The 20307-nt window shown below is 45.6% G+C and overlaps 2 protein-coding genes across 3 annotated transcripts in view; both read right to left on the reverse strand.

Moving 5' to 3' along the window:
- Window positions 1-18028, reverse strand: part of snx29 (sorting nexin 29) — a 66733-nt gene extending 48705 nt beyond the window's left edge. For both annotated transcript variants that reach the window (XM_027006019.2, XM_027006018.2), the window contains exons 1-14: window positions 17555-18028; window positions 16500-16564; window positions 16232-16284; window positions 15868-15992; window positions 14291-14471; window positions 13815-13885; window positions 13223-13477; window positions 12622-12982; window positions 12306-12481; window positions 12033-12129; window positions 11822-11904; window positions 7055-7118; window positions 6797-6925; window positions 2891-2976 (exon numbers count right to left, since the gene is read on the reverse strand). In XM_027006019.2, the coding sequence (XP_026861820.2) occupies window positions 2891-2976; window positions 6797-6925; window positions 7055-7118; window positions 11822-11904; window positions 12033-12129; window positions 12306-12481; window positions 12622-12982; window positions 13223-13477; window positions 13815-13885; window positions 14291-14471; window positions 15868-15992; window positions 16232-16284; window positions 16500-16564; window positions 17555-17561 (1753 nt within the window). In that variant the 5' untranslated portion in view covers window positions 17562-18028. The remainder of the gene's footprint in view (window positions 1-2890; window positions 2977-6796; window positions 6926-7054; window positions 7119-11821; window positions 11905-12032; window positions 12130-12305; window positions 12482-12621; window positions 12983-13222; window positions 13478-13814; window positions 13886-14290; window positions 14472-15867; window positions 15993-16231; window positions 16285-16499; window positions 16565-17554) is intronic.
- Window positions 18029-18386: 358 nt separating this feature from the next.
- Window positions 18387-19924, reverse strand: LOC113574883 (tumor necrosis factor receptor superfamily member 17). The gene is made up of 3 exons (XM_027006086.2): window positions 19748-19924; window positions 19310-19450; window positions 18387-19074 (listed from the first exon to the last, which is right to left on the reverse strand). Exons 1-3 carry the CDS (start codon window positions 19908-19910, stop codon window positions 18881-18883), a joined length of 498 nt encoding a protein of 165 aa, XP_026861887.1. The 5' UTR covers window positions 19911-19924; the 3' UTR covers window positions 18387-18880.
- Window positions 19925-20307: the final 383 nt, after the last annotated feature.

Genomic DNA, 20307 nt, shown 5'->3' on the forward strand with positions numbered 1-20307 from the left:
GAGATGGCTTTCGAGAGGGAGGAGGGACACCAAGACGGGTTTGAGACAGAGCTGGCCAACACACAAAAACAAGCACCTCCATTCGTTTATCCTGCTCTTCATGCTGGATTTAAAATCTGAGCTCCAGTTTTGACAGGCAGATCAGTGATGCGTGCACTAAACCGTCTAGGGCTGTGGGGCTACTCTTCACCCTCTCTCCTTCTTCCACTGCCGAGCCTGCAGCACGGATCTGGGCCTGCCCCTGCGCTGTGCCTGATATCGAGACAGTGGTCAGTCCCCAGGGCAAGCGGAGGGGCCAGGAGGCCGACTCGTGGCTGCCGGCCTGCGCCCGCGGAGGTGTTGAAGGACTGATGGCATAAGCGATAAACAACCGCAGGAGGCACGGCACGGATGGCCTGGCCAGGTGCTCCTCCCGCTGGGGACGGCACCAGAGAAAGAGCCGACGGCTCCGTAGACACGGCGGGGGGGAGCGGGCAGATCCCTGTTTAACCTGCAGGTGATGATTAAAATGTTCATTAACACTGTTCATTAAGAGGTGATGGGGACGTGGTCCCCTGGACGGCAAGCCACCTGGCCCCATAGGCGTGCGCCATCACCTCCTCTCCTCCACACCCCCCCCCCCTTCCGTTAAATAAAGAGCAGCCTCCACTGCCCTCGCCGGGGGGGTGGGGGGGGCTATCTGGTCGCTTTAGTCAAAGTGAACACAATAACCCACATTCCCCGTGCAAGCACCCTGCTTTTCTGCACCTCTTAGCCAGAACCGAAGGGCTGGAACAAACCAGCTACCGCCAGCAGGGTGGTGTGGAGGGTGGAAAATGAACTGCCGTGTAATGAATATGAAAGATGAAATTATTAACGCTTTTCCAGCTAAGCGGGTGAATAATGGTCCTCATTGATTCATTAAGTGTAGCTGACAGCAGCAAACGAAGGCATGGTGTGTGTTTATTCATTCGTACCTTGTGTCGTAATCCTTTCCCAGATGTGAGATTCATCACACACAGATACATAGTGCACACTAATAAGCACAAAAACTTATAAAACCAGTTTAATATAAAATCACCCAGTTGCGATCAGAGGATATTTGCAGAGAGAGGGTCTATCTTGATCGCACTTGATAGTTACATTGCAGTTACACTAATCACACAGGATAACAGCAGCACACAAGTTCACAATGAGCAGCACACTAGAGTTCACAATGGAGAACATTAGTCACTACAAACTACTGATCTTCTACGGTTCTCTTGGGTTTTTTGGTAGTCCCCTCATGACCCGTATAACAAGATAACTCCATGGAGGAAGAGGGCTGTTACCCACCGCTCTCACTTTTCAACTCTGTTTAATAAAGGGAGATTTGATAAGGAAGTGCTTCTGTTCCATCTTTTGTCTGGCAACAGTGTAGGGAAGCATTTAAAGGGTGGCAGGCGTGATCTAAATAAACATTCAAACGCAACGGTACAGGAGGCAGCTCAACGTCGAGCACATCAGGCCAAAGCATGTCTGAGGTGACAGCCCACGTGCTTTCGTGAACTCGTGGCAGGAGCGCAGAAAGGCAAAATGAAAAATGGGGAAAATATATAAACAAACAAGCTTTACCTGCAGCGTGAGCACTCTGGCAGGACATGGGGCGGAGGCTTGTTTTGTGCGCCTATATATCAAAGTGGTGTTTCCCATTACCCTTTTCAATTGCTACTCAACATCAAAGCCGGGGTACAGCAGGGCACATCATTAGTGCAGTAGTGATGAGGGAGGGGGACCACCAGGTCTCCGCGAGCACGGCAAAGGCAGGCAGTCAAAACACGTGGCAGCGGTGAGGCAAATTGGGAAATTTACATCAAGAGTGCTGATAGCGCACCGCCAGCCATGATCAGCTATGAGTCGTGAGGGGCTTGGTGTACACAGAGCGTGGCAGCAGGATAAAGGTTCTTTATTAGGTGTCTAATTGGGGTTTCTCTCTGGCTCCCTGGCACACACACGCACGCACCCCTGACTGATAGGACAGCGTCGTTCAGAGTGCCAGTGAACAGAAGAGGCGGCGTGCGGCTGATCTGACGCACATTAGAGGGACGCAGTAGCTAATTACAAAAGGTTTGTCGCCATTTTCTGGCAGTGCACACGACATCCAATTACGCAGATCTACTGAGGCACTAAAAATGCTAAAATCCCTCCCAAGGCTTATGATGAGCATGTGCCCCCCCCCCCACAGGAAGGCGGCCTTTAGCATGCTTTGTTTTGGGGTTTTTTTTTTTTTTATTGCATACACATAATTGTAAGTCCATCGATATCTGAGGAAACGATAAAAACCAAAACTGACTTTCCACATGACAGCCCAGAACAAGGCCCACTTGCTTCTGTCTAAAGGAGAAATTAAGCCCCTACAGCACAAATTCAGTCATTTTTAAATACTTTAAACAGCGCTAAGTTATACATGTTCACATAAATAATAACGCCATCTGAGCTCCATTTCCACAAACAGTAGTTTTATTAGTCAATTACGCCAGTGTGCTCCACACAGCGTGGCCCTACCGTGGCCAGAGTCTCTGAGTAGTCACTTCTCAGGTGACAGTGATAACTACATCTTCCTCCCAAAAAGCAATTAGCGATTACTTTCCCCCCCCGAAATCTACCACGTTGGGCTTATTTGTGTTTGATCGAGCCTGAACACCTCTCTCACAGGATTCTCATCCTCCAAACTTTTTAGCATGGCCTTAGGGGCTTTGTAACAAAAGTTGGCATACTCCGAAACCAGGCTAATGAAAAAGACAGTTCTGCCTCTCACTTTGTGACGGGGAACAGCACACGTGCGGCTCTGCGGCGGTTTGAGATGTCAGTCATTTTAGGACTCGTTTTCAAATGTGTGAGGTCAGGTGTGAGGGAGAAGAGCTACACTCACGGTCCATGCCTTGGCTTCCTTCTCTCTTCAGCATTTGGACAGCGCCCACATATTTCTTCAGCTGGACCTTCAGGACCTCGTTTTCCCTGCAAGACGGAGAGGGATGCAACGTCAGACCCCGGGATGCCTGTGCTTCTTCACATCACATTTTCTTCAGCGTCCAGTGACGGCAAGGATGGGAGCATATGGATCCTGACATCTAGTTTACTTGTTTTTTTTGTTTTGTTTGTTTTTGTTTTTTTGTTTTACTGAAATCACAATCAAAAACTTGTTTCAGATTGCTAGGACATAATTCAGCACGCAAGTCTCTGGTGTAAAAACAGACAGATGTAAATGAACTCTCAATTTAAAAAAAATTTTTTTTTAAAGATCTGCGGCACACTAGCTCTCCTAAAAGCCCTGATTTTCAGGTGCTGGTGAGTAACTTTTGGAAGGCTGTTTCCCAAGCTGCGGGGCAGGTGTTTTTACAATATGCTGTGCTGATTACCGCTGGTTCGAGAAAACTCAATCGGAATCAGTTCAGCCTGCGAGACTGTGAAAAGCAGCCTTCCCCCTATTCTTACACGACCCTCGCCGTCGCGTCGTCACGGCCTTCGGCGGCTCGATGCAACAGAGGCATGCGGAGGGATGGTGCGCGCGTGCAGGGGACCCGCGTTGTTAACGGGAAGCGGTGAGGTTGGCGCAGCTCCTCAGCGATTTAACTAAAGCTAACGAACGGCGGCTACTCCGTGGGGATCTCGGCGACGGCCATGCGAGTCGCATCGATTACTCCCGCTGTCTCCAGCCTTGGATTCCCGCGTGCTCCCGCAAACGCATATCGGAGGAACGATGACGGCTGCGCGAGCACAGGCGTGCGAGCACGGCCATGAGGCAGGATACGCTTATCTAATGAGCACGTGCTGGGGCAGGCACTGTAGCTCATGGATTACACTCGCGTGTCGTGCTCCCCCATGGCCGGCTGCAGTAATTAGGAGGTCTATACCTCCACGATCCATACTACAAACACAAGTACGGAACAGTCTGGGGAAGGAGTACCACTTACATCATTGGGACTGATCTTTCGTTAGGAGGAAAATTTAGACACATTTTTGCTGCGCTTCCTGGTCCATGGAAAATGTTTACTTGTCACATAATTAATTAAAAATAGTGGAGCTAATATCTGCAGGAAATGAAGATGTGATTTCTATTTTCCTGTGCTTTGTTTGACGCAGACAAAAGCACAATTCTCTGCCTGAGCAGGCACAGTGCTTCTCGTTTCCATAACACCGATGGACCCGCATCTACCATAAAAAAGGCATAAGAAAGAGGAATGTTTCCAGCCACAAGCCAGCGTGCTCTCACAGGGATCTCTGTTAAGCCTGCACACGCAGATTTAATGGTGCCACAGCAGTATGAATTCCCAAAGCATTCCGGGTTTTAGAGGCACCTCACAATAAGGAAGCATCTGTACGGGTTTTACTCCATGCTCACAATATTTTGCAACTATTGCAAACATATCTGATGACATTGGGCATATAAATATGAAGTTCACCCATGCAATTTTCCTTTAATCCTTCATCCGTCAGAACTGCTGTTTTCCACTCATTGATGAAATGGAGCGATTGTGTGTGCTTCCCGGAGCTAATCGTCACACGTTCCCAAGAGTGGTGGTATAAAAAAGCAACTTCAGAGCCAGTCTGTGAGGAGGGGGGCGCTCCACGTGGGCCGGGCGGGGAGGAGCGAAGCGGCATGCCGTGTTACGGAAGCCACGAGCTCCTGTGATCGAGCACGCCAGGCGCGGCTGACACGCAGCACCCCACCCCCACCCCTACCCCTGGTTCTAAAAGTACCCAGCCTAACTGGATTCCCCAGCACCATTACTGAAATTGGATCACAGAACACCAGGACAACTGGGACTCCGCTGGGGAGCTGGAGAAGAGCCAGTCACGGGATGCGTGCGGTGCCCAACACGAATCCCATCAAAGGTGAGCAGCACGGTGATCTGCAGGAAGCGGCGGAGCAGAGGGCACATGCACGTTAATGAGGGGTGTGTGCGGAATGACTTGGCACAACAGTCATAAGCGGACAAGGTCGGCATTTCTCATGCGCTCACTAGTCGCAAATCTACAAACAGAGAAAATGTCAAATGCTGGATATTATGGCGCGTCAGCCATTATGTTGAGGCAGCATTAACGCGAGTGAGCTACCAGTGCACGCACTTGTGGGCGTGGCAGACCGCCGCAGACGCTGTAATCCGGCACAATGAATATGTGATCAGCAGGTGTGTTTAGGCCTGCCGCCACGACAGCCAATCAGATTAAATCCTCTCGTTCCTGCTACAAGCTTTGTATGTACCGGTGACAACACAGTGACAATTTTGCAGAGAGCGTGCAGGAACTGCAGTGCAAACAAAAATTCACAGATGAGGAAACAGACATATTTGTCAGAGAAGTACAAAGTCACCAAAATATATAGCACTTGAAGCGTTAATATTGTTCTTCACTATGATGAGAATAAAATTACTATTTACAAAACTGTGATATAACGAATTATAGAAATGATATAATTTTCCATGCATAATGAGACACAGACAGTCTGATTCACATTTAATACTCACAAAAGAGTTTTCCCTTATGAACAACAAAAAAAGCCCAATCATTTGTATTTAGTTCATAATTGGGAGATGTATTTTTGGGGGGGGGTGATGCTTGTGGTCAAACTCCTATTATGAGAGATTGGGAACGTCTTTATACGCCTGCGAGAAGTGAGGAAAACACTCTGCTGCACTTGAGTTTGCGCTAAGAGCCGGTTCATGGAGGTGACAGTGCTAACAATGTTTTAAGCCAAAATGGGTTCAGAAATACCAGATTTTCACCCCCTGGTGCACCACTCCACCCACCTTGTCACAAGCACATTTATTTCAGTCCACCAAATTAACAAATAACGATAAATGTGTGAGCACCATACGAAATTACTCAAACGTGGTGTTAGGCGGCTTTAACGCCACAGTGCAACCATGAGACTAGAGCCCAAAGTGGCACAGCAAACATAAACCAAACAAAAGAAATCACAGAAACCCTCAGAGGAGCACTGAGCAACTCTTAGTAGTCGCTGCAAATTAAGCAGAATAAAGGTAGTCTCTGTGACGCTCTGGTATCAAACACCGACTGAGTGATGGGAGGCGTGGACGACAGCCATCTCTGTGGGACGGGTGACATCGCTCGCACGCCCCCTCACCCGCCCGTCCCCCATCTTCTCCTGCGAGGTGCCTCTTAGCTGCAGGATGACCAGGGCGTCTCTAATAACGGCGCCCAATAGACGGCACAAACGGTCGGCCCCCTGCCGCAGACGTGTGGTAAGACCGCCCGTCTGCGTGTCTTCGCCAGAATGCTTCCTCCACCCAGGCGTTTCACGTCACAGCGGGCGGAGCGCAGGCTAGCTGAGGAGGTGTGAAAGCGCTGCCCCGGTGCCGAGTGGGGCCCACGTCCTAAGCACCACCCACCAAGCTGGTCTGGATCAACGGTGCAACAGCTCGAAAGATCTCTCGCCGAGCGACAACCCAAGCGCTGCCAGCCCCTTCCCTTTATTTTTAGCGTATTGACTTGGCAGAGATTACGTTTGAGTCAGACACTTTGACTTTACTGCTCCCGCTGCCTCTCAGACTAAAGACCGACGCTGAAAAAGCCAAAAATAAGAGTGGCCTAAATCACCCATGCACAAGCAGGAAGCATCAAACTCAGTGAGCGAGGGTTTTAAAGGAGGAGGACCTAAAATGTATCCTTTTGATTTGGCCGAGTTAGTCCTAGTCAATTCTCCTCGACAAGCTTGCGAGCATTCCAGGCACGCTGGTCCGTTGGCCGCGTCATGCCCGAGGGCTGCGAACAGGGGGGACGCAAGCAGCGAGATCAGAGAGGGAAGAGGCGATACCTCCCAAGGGCGTGGACTCTGGCAGCATGTCTCTCCTCCAGCTCGGCCAGCTTGGTCCTCAGGCCGTCCAGCTCCAGCCTCAGGCCGGCCGAGTGCTCCATCTCGCCGTCCAGCAGACTCCGCAGAGACCTGCAGAATGCACAGGCCGGCAGAACAGCAGGACTCTAGCAGGGGATCTGTCTCAAGTGCGTGAGAATGTGGTCACGTGTTCAAAAGCGACAGCCAAAACAAGAGGGTGAGTGTGGGGGTGGGACTCACGTGTTCTGCTCAGTGAGTTCGTCTTTCCTGTTCATCATGGCCAAGATGGCTTGACGTAGTTCAACTGTGGGAACAGAGATATCTTAATAAGGCACAAAAATAAGAAGCAGCTCGAGCATGACTGAGTCGTGGGGGGCAGGAATGGGGGAACAATATATTTCTGAAAGAACAATAATAAGACTCAATATCTTGCTGAGATTTAGTGTCCCATGCAGACCTGTGCTTTTGTCATTAATGAACATTGTTCCAGACTGCTGACATTTTCATTCATGTAGTACCACTGAACTAATAAATGGAACATTGTGGAGCTTAAAATACCAGCCAGCCAACTAATGTCTTTTAAGTGAAGGTTACATCAAAGAGGAAGACTCCGCTACCGACACAGGGAGAGGCCAACCACCTCAACTACAAAGAAGGGGAGGAAGGAGAGCTCTTATAGTCTGCTTTCATCCAGGGGCCTATCGTGACAGTCCTGGCAGCAAAATAACTGAACTAAACTAAAAATAAGAATGGGAAATAGTACCCAACTAATCATGCTCCCTGTAATGATGCAATAAGACAAAATGAACGCCAGTCAACAATGAATGAATGTACATTTCTATCCAGCGTGCAGGCAGGGAAGATGCACCTTATGAAGGCAGGGCACACAAAGGTCTGTAGCACTGGGTACAGTGTAGGTAGACACCGGCCTCAGGAGCAGGGAGGGGGGGGGGGGGGGTCTCACGCCTCGACACCTCCGGAGCCTGAAGACCAACCTGCCTCTCACGTCTCCCAACACTCCGACCGGCTCAGCGTCATTAAAGCCACATCAGAAGGAACCGTAGACACAATAATCTACACCAGCATGGCCGGCTCCCTCCACGCACAGGAGGCTGTAAAACTGAGCAAAATCTCAGCAAGAGAAACCATTAAAACTTCTGGATTATTTCTTAGGGAGCGGCAGTTCTTGTCAGTGAGCTCTGGAGTCAATATCGATCAATCGTTCTCTATCTGGCAAAACTAAACCTTAACACACACTAGAAGCCTGAAGGATTCCAACACAGTCTCTGTTTACTTTACCAATGTAGACCTAAAATCAATAACATTGAATTAACCCTTATAGTGTCCATTTGAGTCCAACTCTGCATGGTTCAAACTGAACACACTGAAGACAATAAAATAATAAAAGAGAAATTATGATAAACTGTTTCAGAAGCACCAGAATGAAACAAACATTTTAAATTAATTTTGATTGTGTGTACGTGGAACGACAGCTTATGTAGGCAAGATCAGAGTGAGTGAGACAACAAGTGTGTGTGTGTGTGTGTGGGCGGTACAAGGGGAGGATCCGCCTGGGGAGTCCGGCAGATGAGGCCGCCTCCTCCCCAGAGCCTCCATCTGGAGGTGGAGCACACCCTGCTGACTCGTCCACACCTCAGACACGTGCCTACACTAAATTTATGAGTAATCGCAAATGGCAGAATCCACACACAAAGATACATACACTGAAATACACCAGCAGAAAACCACAAGGTGATATTTTGGCATGTTAAGACCAAGTACATTTTCCCTTTGTTTTATTAATAGCTAGCCAAATTAATAACAAGAGGGCTGTTATGTAATTCTGTATTTCTTGTTTGTTTGGGGAGGAATAAGGTGTGACAGAAGTAAATACACAAAGTAGAGTTTTAAATTCTTAACCCCCCCCCCCCCCCCCAATAGAGAGAGTGGGTCTCACAAACTGTACACTTAACGTGGCACGCCTTTTTATCAATAAATATGCCATATTCATCACCCACTGAGTACAGAAATATCAGGTTAAGTGTTAGGTTTTTGTTTCTGGCAGTCTGCTTTTATGAGCACAGATACATTTCAGAGCTGTGACACGCTCCTTTATGACGCACACACAGTCTTTTCCATCTTACATCTTTCTAGGTCTGCGAGCCAAAGGAATGGCCTTTGCCGCCTGTAGGTCGGTCTCAATGTGGCATTTTCATACCAAGGAGAGCTTGAGGTGAGGTGCTGGCCCACACTGAACCAACAGTGCCCTCCTCTGGAGAAGAGCAACCAGACTAGAGGCAATGGCAACCCAACCGGCAGCAGGATCGGTGCACACCGTTACACAGAGGCAGGGGGCCAATAAGAGACCTCTTTTTATAATGTTTAAAGAAACGTGACTATGTCTTAACAAAAATTGATTCTCTGTGGTCTTGATCTTACAGAAGCTTCTATGAATAAAATACTTAAATTAGTGAGAAGTAGCAACAATGAATGTAAAATGCATTTTTCCAGTGTTAGCCGCAACTTGTTCATTTCTGATTCTATCCTACAAATGGTCTGATGCCAAACAATCCGACTGATTGGTTAAAACATCTCCGTGCATTCACGGAGTGGTAGAAACTATGCCACCCTACATATTCAACGACAGCACGATCCACCGAACACATGTGAACCCCTGGCCACATTGGCGTGGCAACGTGGAAGAGCGAACCCAGTGAAAGAATGTGTAAACAGCTGCCTAAGCTGCCTACACTACTTGTGGGTTCGTCTTGAAGATTTCCTAACAACCAGCGAGAATTTTTCTGCTTACAGTAAATCCCGGTTAGAGTGCAGAACACTGCTGTCTCCACTGGCACATGCAGAGGTACTACAAGGCCAAATGTATGTGGACACCCATCTTCTAATGATCAAGTTCAGGTGTTTCAGCCATACCCACTGCAGGGGTATAAAATCAAGCACATAACCATGCAAACTCTATCCTGGCAGTACAATAGCACAGACTGAGTAGCTCAGTGCCTAAACATAGTCACAGGATGGCCACCTTAGCCACATCAGTTTATCAAAATTGTGTTCCTCTAGATGTGCCCTGGGCAGCTGTAAGTGCTATTACTGTAAAAGGGAACAGCAGCAGCCCAGTCAGGAAGTGGTAGACCGCGTAGCCTCACAGAGGGCCGGCGAGTGCTGAAGCACATACCGCGTACACTTCGCCTGTCCTCCGCTACATCACCCGGTGCAGAGTGCCAAACTGCCTATGGAAGCAACATCAGAAAAATAACTGTGTGTCCGGAATGTCACGAAATGGATTTCAGTGGCTGAGCAGCTGCACAAAAGCCCAAGATTACAGTACACAATGCCAATGGCAGCTAGAGTGGTGTAAAGCAGGCTGCCAGTGATCTATGGGGAAATAGAAACATGTTCTCTGGAGCGACGAATCACGCTTCACTATCTGGCAGTCTGACGGGGGAAACTGGGTTTGGCAGATGCCATGAGAACACTACTTACCAGAATGTCAGCAGTGACGCTGTAGCATTCTGGTAAGCAGGGATAATGGTGATCGGCTGCGTTTCTGGGTTTTGGCAAGGCCCCGTTGTTCCAGTGAAGGATCACGTTAACGCTTCAGCATACATTTCAGACAATTCTAAGCTTCCATCTTTGTGGCAACAGTTTGAAGGCGGCAATTTCCTGTCCTTAAAGACGTGATTTGACAACGTTGGTGTGGAGGAACTCCAGTGCCCTGCACTGAGCTCTGACTTCAATCCCACTGAACATGTTTGGAATGAAAGGCCTTGGCTGAAAATGCTGCTTGTGCTCTTGAACAAAACGTGGACTAAAGTGCATCAGCAGGGTCTCCGCAGGCCTCTGGTTCCTGAGCTGCTGTAAAGCATGCTGAAGGCAGGTAGGTCTGTGAGGTTGAGCAGGTTTTTTTCCAACTTTGAATGAAAAGAATACATTACATGCTACTTATTTCTTTCCATTAGAAAAAATAGTTATAGTATTTAAATATTATTCTAGTTAACATGTTACTTTTGCTTCACTTTTACAAAATCTCTTAATGAAGTGCAAAAGAATATAATAGTAATGATATAATAGTAATGCAGTAATTAACTATAAATTGGGTTTAAATGTTGCCCTGAGAGCAAATCCTTTTGATAAAACATTTACAGCCATTACTGTTAGAAAGTCTCAAGACATGTCTATGCAATATGTAAGCAAGTATTTCTTTAAGATAGTTCATTATGCTAAGCTAACAGAACTGTTATGAAATGAAAGAAAATAGTTTTATTAATTTTTGTATAAAACATGTGCCAACAGATGCCAACCCTTTTCATTTATTAATTAGAATATGGGAAGAGAGAAGGAGCCGTTTTATCTCCACACTGGACACACTCAGGAAGTAGCAAGGAATGTCTACAGGAAACAGTGGTGATCTTTTACAGCTGATGTAAAAGAAACAAGATTTAAGTCTACAAAGTCTAAAACAACTGCTTTGGTAATAGTGTTCAACTATTATCGACTACAAATAGCAGTTTCTGGAAGTAATGAATGCAGTTAATGAACCAACTTCAATGACACGGTCCAATTTCTGAAAGGTAATGTCTTATAATACTTTGTTAGTCATATCTGTACTGTGGGCTGTCAAAGGTTCTCCCAGCAGCTCACCAGTCCGATTCCTGATCATCCATACTATCCATGAGCAGGAGTTGGAGAGAGCATAACTGGCCCTGATCTCTAGGTGAGAAGGAGAGTCTCGTGTGCCTCTCCCTCTATGGTTTATTGCGATGCTAGCCAACTGAAGGCATATCTTAGGTTCTGTAGAGGATTATACACCTTCAGCAGCCTTCTCTCTCCTAGGTTAGTAGCTACATAAGGATTAGATATTGGGTTAGAACTTGGGTTAGGGTGGAAATTGGGTCAAAGTTCCCTCAAAAATATGTTTTAAGTAACATTACTAGATAACACACTACACAAATCTACCCTAACACTATTGGGAAGGCATCTGGAACTCACCCACAGTCATGGAGTCAGGTAGGCCCACAGTGACCAGCATACTGGACACAGATGCATCCTGCAGTGAAGCACTGGGCTCCATGCTGGGATGGAGAGAGAGAGAGAGAGAGAGACAGAGAGAGAGAGAGAGAGAGAGAGAAAGTAAAACAAATCGCCTGGAGCTCGCTGCAACTCCGTGAGATGCGTCACATTGGCAGAGCAGAGGGGTTACCTGAACTGGGTCTGAGCTTTCAGGTTCTCCGAGTCAGCGGGTGGACCTGAGCTCTGTGTGTGCCTGTGAAGTCCCAGCATCTCCACAGAGCTGGCAACTGTGAGGCGCAAAGCCACACATCTCAGTGCTGCTCATATGAATGGTACTTACACTACTGTGCACAGCTACATCAAAAACAATAGCACACAGGTTCGAACAATATTCAGGCTGGGTAACATAGATAATGCACACTTCGCAAGGACACGTGAACCAAATGGTTAGAATTCTACTGACCAGACGGCGACGAGGGAGTGAGGGCCGGCTGGCAGGGCGTGCTGCTTAGACGCTGCTGGGAGATGGGCTCAGATGCAGTGACGGGGATGAGCATGTCTGAGCTGTCGTTGTCAGTCTCCTTAATGATCTGTCTAGGACTCCATGTCGACACACTAGACAAGCTCCCAACCACAACCCTGAAGAAAGTGGGGAAAAAAAGCCTGCACGTGGTTTTGTCTGCTCTGAAAAGTGGTCATATATATATATGAGACCATGCACGCACACACTTATTTGTTTGTTTACTGAATTCATGTGCTTAACATAAACGAGAACTCACTGTTCTCCACTCTGAGGCTCCTCCTGAAGCTCTGGCTGGCATTTGCCGTAAAAATCCTCATCATCGTCTTCGTCATTGTCGACGCTCTTAGTGTCAGGGAAGAGGCCGTTCTGCGGTGGGGTTTCAGCCCAGCTCACGATGCCATGTTCGGCCTCGGGCAGCCCATTGTGAGTGGCTGGCGGCCCGGCCTGCTCCATCGCTCCCTCCGTGCTCTCACGGGCTGCCACACTCTTCCTCGCGGCTCCACCTGCTCCGTCTGCGCTTTCCTCCTCATCCTCCACTCCCACATCCAGGTCGTCATCGAACGAGATGATGTTGGTGATTTTCTTCTTGCGGCGGCGCTCCTTCCTCAAACCCGCATCTAGGGAGCGGAACAAAAACCGGGAGGCTACGCGCGTTTCAGCGACAGAGCAGACGCTGGGACGTGGACGGCAGCCAAGACACGGAGACATTCCAGCCTCCTCGCAGCCATTTTAAAACACACGACAGCCACAAAAAAGCGGACGTATCGCACAGAGGAACTAACACAAACGAACGGCCTGTGTCTAAACAAGAAGTTGGACAAGAAATTCACTCTAAGCTCGTGGCTGCCCTGGCCTACCTGCGAAGGTGCTGCGAGGCAGTACAGGTAACGGGTCGGAGGGGCAGTCCGGGCGTGGGGCGAAGCCAGGCACGCCGCCCGTGGCCGTGCCGATCTCCCTGAGCAGCGTGCTGACGCCCTGCGCTGACTCCTTCCACAGGCTGCTCATGCCCTGCGTGGAGCCCTTTAGCAGGTGGGAGACAGATGGGCCAGCCCGAACCTGCCCGTTCAGGTCCGCGTTGTCGATGTTGATGGCGAACAGGATGGAGTTGAGGCCTGCTCGGGAACGGAGAGGAGCATGCGTTCATGTGTAGCTAAGGAAGGCTCGGCGGTGACCAAAGAACCAACCGACGGAAACAACTTATTTTTTCCCAGGTGAATGAACCAAGAAAACCTTTTTTTTTTTTTTTTTTTTTTTTTTTTTTTTTTTTTTAATGGCTGACACTTTCAAATGTTTCATTCCACAAGCTGAATACCAAATAATAGATAAGTGGTTGGAAAAGTAAAAGAATGACAGTATTTCTAGCAACTTTCACTTGCTTTCCAAAGATTTCAGTTGATTTCTAAAGTGAAAAGGAGAGGTGCAAACATCAGTGTAAATAAGGGCACTGACCTGCAGCCATGGTGGGCAGCATGCTTGCTCTCTCTTCATCAAGGATAAAAGCCCATTCTTCATAGAAGGCACTGAAAGACACATACTGCTTCACCTGGCATGCAAGCGATGATAGCACTGCCTTCACAAGTGCTTGCTCAGATGAGGATATCCTCCCAAAACTCCAAGTAGCCATGGATGGTTCTAGACTTTTCCTCATTCTTTTAACTATATACCTTTGCTGTTTGTGCTATTGTAATTAAGTAGTTATAGTGTTAATATATAGTTTGTGATTACTACCTGAATAATAAGCTTGGAGTTAAAAGGCCAAGCATAACAAATCAAATTCCAATGTTCCTGACAGGGCAGGTCAGAGCCGGCCAGCGCCGGTAGTTTGGCAGGTGGGGGCGGGGGTTAGGGTGGTGCAGGGTGGAGTGTGAGTTAGCTCGGTACTGGGCGGGGCCAGGTGGGGCAAGGCGGGGCGGGGCAGGGCATACCTGAGGCGGGGCCGGTCAGCCAGCAGTGTGTGCAGGGAGCGCTCCAGGGAGTGCTCGTTGAGCGCGCAGCGGAGCCACGCGCGCCCGCGGCCCAGCTCGGACGAGATGCGACACAGTGAGTAGAAGCGCTGTAGCTCATGCCTGTTCAGGTGCTCCTTCACGTAGCACCAGAAGGTGAGCTCTGAAAAGCAGACACACACACACACACACACACACACACACACACACACACACACACACACACACACACACAGCACAGTTATGCACGGCAACACCACAGCTACAGCTGCTGGCATGTTAAAGGAGCAGTTTCTGTGACTTTTCTGAGCTAATTACAACTCATCATTTGATTTTTTACGAGGCTCAAGTCTGTGAGGACAGAAAACTAGCTACATTATGAGGACCTGAGACAAAGTGTCAGGGATTTTCTGTTCCTCATTCTCTAAGTTACATGAATATCTCTCAGTACAAGGTTATTTGGGGTAATATTCCAATTACTGTCCTTGCACAATCCACAAGACTGGTATGACTTTTTTTTTTAACAAGAAATTTGCAAAATGGTCTTGTGAGATAGAGCTGCTCTCAGTTTCAGTGGCAGGATAAATGAATGAAAATGGGGGGCCCCGATGTCTCACATCTGAAAAGAGAAGCCAGAGAATAGTGCACAACTCCAGTTTGAGAGCGTCTCTTTAAAAGCAAAGCAAGAGTTCAGATTCACAACAGACCAAAAAAATATAGCAGCATTAAAAAAAGAACAGAAAAGTTCATAATGGCCCGCTACTCCAACGTCTTTCCCACAGTATGTCAGTTCTGAAACATGCACCTCTTACAACCCTTTGATACAATTCTTACGATCTTTTCCTTGCACTCATACTAACAATGCCATGCTAACAATTGGTCTTACAGCATCTGAATGAGTTCTTTGAAAATTTCTGAGAACAAAAACAATGGCAATTCAACTGCAAAAACCCATGCAAAACCATAACTCCAGCAACATCTCAAAAGGGCTTTGTAGCATGACATCAACAACGCTTTGCCATGTTACAAACAAGCATGTAAAATTTTCCCTCAAGCTCCTTATTATAATCTCTCATTATATACTGCTGTGCATTGATAAGTGGTATCGTTCTTAGTCCTGCTGTTGCTTTTTAAAAACAAAACCACAGCAGGTGCTGGGAGTGAACCTCAGAGACAGCCCGTTTCTCCTTTCTGCCCCTTTTCACAGCTCTTGTTGCATAACCATCTGGTTTCAGAAGGCCTCTCGGCACCTGCCTTCCCTCTCTGGGCCCTCGGCAGCATCTGTTTCCGCCCTGGACAGGCCACAGCACCGCAGGTACCCTTTGTCACTAAAGACACCTCTGATGTGCTGCCTCCCAGAAATAGAAAGCAAGCCACTGATAATGCCAGCAGTTCATCAAGTGAATATCTGCAAATATAAAGCCTCTTAGACTCCATGTTTCTTGGGGGGAGGGCAGTATTTGGTAAGGGCTACATCATCAGAGGGCAAGCCCTCATTGTATACGAGCAGAGGACACATGATGCTTATCTGTACACTGCGATGAGAGTAAACCTGCTACCTGCTTCTGTCTTGCAGGTGAAGCCTGCGGCCTGCTTGATGGCGGCGGCTGTAAGCGCGAGGCCGCGGCTCTTTCTCAAGCCGTGATGAAGCACGGCCTCGAACTGGGCACACAGGCATATAACTCTGTGGAAACACACACACACATCAGCCAACTGTCTTAGGAACAAAAGTGTTAGGGCAACAAAGTACACAGCAGAAGCCTAGTGAAAAACAGTCAGGCCATGATCAGAAAATAAAAGCGTCCGTACACTGTCACATCTCAGTTATAGATTAACGTTTAAAAAAAAAAAAGATTAAACAAATACATAAATAATGATTCTTAACTGAAACCGAATCCTCATAAAAGAGAAATTCCATCTTACCTGCTATCAGAGTCTGACGCTATCTCCTTCCTTCCACCAAAGCGGATCTGGCACTGAACAGATATTAAAACAAAATCACCTTTCAAGATTTGAATGAGGTGATCTAATAGCCATTACAGTTTAAAGTTTAACATTTTTTTCCATTAATTATACTAATATTCTTGGCACATGCAGGCAAGCTATAGCTGAAAATACTTTAGCATTTAAAAGAGTTAAGGCAGAGATTATGAACTGTTATTAATAATTCAAGTCATCTTAGTTTTTGTACCTGTTTAACTGCATCCAGCAGTCTCTCAAGAAGGTGCTGTCTTTTCACATCATTTTGCTGTGTGCCTGAATGGTACAAGGTTCACAATACCCACTCATTTACATGATCTACTAATCTGTTAGCTCAAGAAATATGTCAAGAAATGTCAAGAAATAAGGCCTTTCCAAACTGACAAGAGACAAGCAAGGATGGCTAATGTTATGTTAATTTATATAATGTATAAATACTTTATAAATTTAGCCTGCTTATCAATAAAACCATTATGTACTTACAAATGTCATGCCAGTATACCACACACACACACACACACACACACATTTTGACCAAAGCACAAAACAAAAAGTTTGAACATTTAAGCCAGAGGTACTCAAATCTGGACCTCAAATCCAAATCCGGTCCTGGATTTTGGAATCCCTTGTGGTTTATTAATGTAACTGCTTGGCCACTTTGTCAACACACTGGACTCCTAGACACAGGGAGAGTGTATAATCTGTAGGACCTAGACCTTGCAGACTGTGATTTGAATGACTCTGATTTGGGCTATTCTTAAGTGTTTGCAAAATGTAGAAATGTTCACATTAAAAATCTAAGTAGGCTCTGAGCTCTGTTTAGCAGTTTACAAAACTAAGATTTTACAGTACATGTGAAAGCTGCACAATAATCTTCGAAATACAGGACTACCCCTTTACAGTAGAACACTCGGCCACTAGAAAAACAAAAGCGATGCAAACGCAGATTTAGTAAAGTGAAAATTAGACTCACAACAAAAAGTGAAAGTAGTCTATGCACTTTCTGAACTCAACTCGGTCCACCACAACCATTTACATGTGAAGGTTTTAAGCATAATACTATTTCACAGCGGATGTTACACGTATCAGAAAGCTGTTGTCGTGTGTGTAACTACATTAGGCAGCTGTCCTAGCTAGCAAAACAGCTCACTGACTCTGCCAGCCAGCTGGTTTAACTAGAGCAACACCGAAATGACAAGAGCTGCCAACTAAAAGTCCCAGAAAAAGTGGCATTTCTCTAAAACATCCATCACATTTGTAACTCACCGTTCATTCTGTCAATCCAAAAAACATGAAGATGATTCCTTTATTACACGACATGAATACAGTTCTTCTTTAGCTAGTTAGCCACGACAGCTGTCCCAGCCAAGGTTTTTTTCTTAACAGGATTGTTAACATTTTGAATTAAACAGTAGTAATTATTGTCATTAGCAATTAGCTGCAAATGCAAAAAAAAAGGACTCAAGAAGAGGTGGAGTACTTGGTCAGCTGCTTAGCTCGGTATATAGATGACAACAAAGGCCTGCTCAGACACCCAGTAATTATTATTATTTTTAATCAGTCTCGTTTTTAAAAACAGTGTGCGACAAAATCGTCATCGAGAGTGAACTTAAGGACTTGTCCGCCATAGCCTTTCTTGTCAAAGGGAGTTGGAAGTCCGGCGCTAGCATGCAAAGCTAAGCTAAGCTAAGATAAGCTAACTAGCTACTACATCTGGAACGCCTTTCATGTTGTGAGTCACCTGACGCACCGCGTTTGTCATATGACTATTTCGCCGGTTCGTTTTTTTTTGTTGGGTTTTTTTTCTTCCTTTTTAAAGTCAAAAATTATATCTAATTTATATCTAAATATATATTCTAAAGACTACCGTAAAAAGTGTATTTAGACTGTATGTTAAACAATGGAGCCCGTGTACACTGCTGAAAATATGACTTGAATTCAAACATTTTGGCTAAAATGTGTGCCTGCAATGTTAACAGTTTCTTTTTTTTTTTTTTGCCTTTTAAAATTGAACATAGCATTAATAACTATTCTATATCTAAAAATGGTATTTTTATGTAAACTGAATTATCTCGGACAGTAAAAAGAACTTCAGCACTGAGCTCCATCTCCTCGTTTATTGTAAATGGAAATATTGTATATCATCATGAAAATAGGAAAGAGGTCTACATTATTTTTCAACAAGATATACTTATATATAGATCACAGTCACTTCAGTTCAGGAGTGCCCAACCAAGTTTCTTGTACAGTTTAGTCCCATCTCTAACCTATCACACCTGAACTGGAGTACGGTATAACCGATAACGGCAAGACAGATCTCTAGCAGCAGAGCCTGGCACTCCATGTGCTCAGTCAAATAAATGACCATGTCCAAAATCACTGCATATAATAGTTCATTAAAATATACAGTAGACAGGCTTAGGCTACTTTGTTACCTATTGATTGGCCAGTGACTTTTGATTATTAAAAGATGTAGTCCTCATCCACATTTTAAGGAATGAAAATATGGTCAGTCTGGCCTTTCCTTAGTCTACCAGGTATTTAATGGCAGTTTTCCAGATGCATAACATTATGTCCTCCTTGTAGGAAGTGCTACAAATTGCACGTCTTCGTTGTGACCAACACAGTGGTACCTTCCTCTGTGGAGGGTAGAGGAAGGTTGGAGTTGTAGAGAGCATGACACATTCCCTCCATGTCCAGAGATCCACTGTCAGGTCCATCTGCATCATCAGATTGCTCAGTCGATATTGAGGATTTATCATTTGCACACATCTTTCGATCTTGAGCTGCTATTCAGAAATTTAAAAAATGGGATTTTACCACCATAAAATAAATTCTGTTTTGTAGGATTTGGCTGATGCAGAAGAATTGGGGGGGGGGGGGGGTATTGGCAAGTGGTAAAATTCTATAAATATAGAAAAATATTCTGACAAAATTATTGCATTTTAATTGACGTTATATTGCCCAAATTAAAAACGAACATTTAATACAACACAGTGAAACCTGTGTTTAATACTATACCTTTGGCTAATAGCATGACTCTGCAGGCCTTTTGACGTATGACCTGTATTAGAGTCAGCATAATGCAAGTGACAGAGGTCAATAACAGAATTATGAGGATAATGCGAAATTTGTTGCTCTGTGCAGCTTCACTGCCCGATACTGTGAAAGACAAAAAGGAATGAAAACCTTCTCAGACAGTAGTTCATGATTTCATTTGTTTTTCATTTTATTTAAAAAATATTCACGTCAAGCTAGAAACATTTCAATCAAGCAATGTTAAGCCTTCTCAGTTTTCTGTTTTGAAAACTCTGCTCGACCAGAACAATTTCTCAAACCTGCTTTTATTCATTCATAGGCAGCAAATTCTTTGTTATCTTTAACAAAATTCAATGACTTGCTTACTAGACTGTTAAACCTTCACCGAGTATGTACAAAAGCATTTTTATCAGTACTTACATGTGGAAGGCCTACAATATGTTGCACAAACAGTGGGAGGAGAGTTGCATCTACGGGAGCAGTGTTGACAATCATCGAGAAGCCCATCATAGTAATAGCCCTGGGCACATTTACTCTCAAACACTGGAGTTACGTAAAGTAAAAACCATAAGCAGAGTATCATCTTTCACTAAGGGCTTCGAGTCTACCCCATCAGAAGATGGGCCGCATTTATATCGGCAATATGTAAATAACCATAGAGACAGGGGAAGTCCCATTATAGTTGCACAAAAGTCATCCTAAATTGTTTTCTTTTTCCTTCTAGAGATGGTTTATTCTCATAATCATTCATGATAGAAACTGGAATCCCTTTTCTTAAACCACTCTCACTACAATGCAGAATGCAACAACTTACATTATGTATGTGTGAAATCATACCAATAGATTTTTTTTTTTTTTTTTTGGCACCATTTTTCCCTGTTAAAAAAAAAAAAAGTTAACAAAGATTTCTTTAGTGGAAAAGGTGCATGTTGTAAAAATGATATTAAAGAAGCCATTTTAATTCAAAGCATACACACAGA

This window comes from Electrophorus electricus, chromosome 14 (genome assembly GCF_013358815.1).
Source record: "Electrophorus electricus isolate fEleEle1 chromosome 14, fEleEle1.pri, whole genome shotgun sequence".
Lineage (NCBI taxonomy): Eukaryota > Metazoa > Chordata > Actinopteri > Gymnotiformes > Gymnotidae > Electrophorus > Electrophorus electricus.

What these genes read in the sequence shown, in the direction of transcription:
- LOC113574883 (XM_027006086.2), bottom strand. Translation starts at nt 19,910, where the DNA reads ATGATACTCTGCTTATGGTTTTTACTTTACGTAACTCCAGTGTTTGAG. An exon ending in ATATTGTAGGCCTTCCACAT is followed by an intron (nt 19,451 to 19,747) that starts GTAAGTACTGAT and finishes TGTCTTTCACAG; the next exon opens with TATCGGGCAGTGAAGCTGCA. An exon ending in AGTCATGCTATTAGCCAAAG is followed by an intron (nt 19,075 to 19,309) that starts GTATAGTATTAA and finishes TCTGAATAGCAG; the next exon opens with CTCAAGATCGAAAGATGTGT.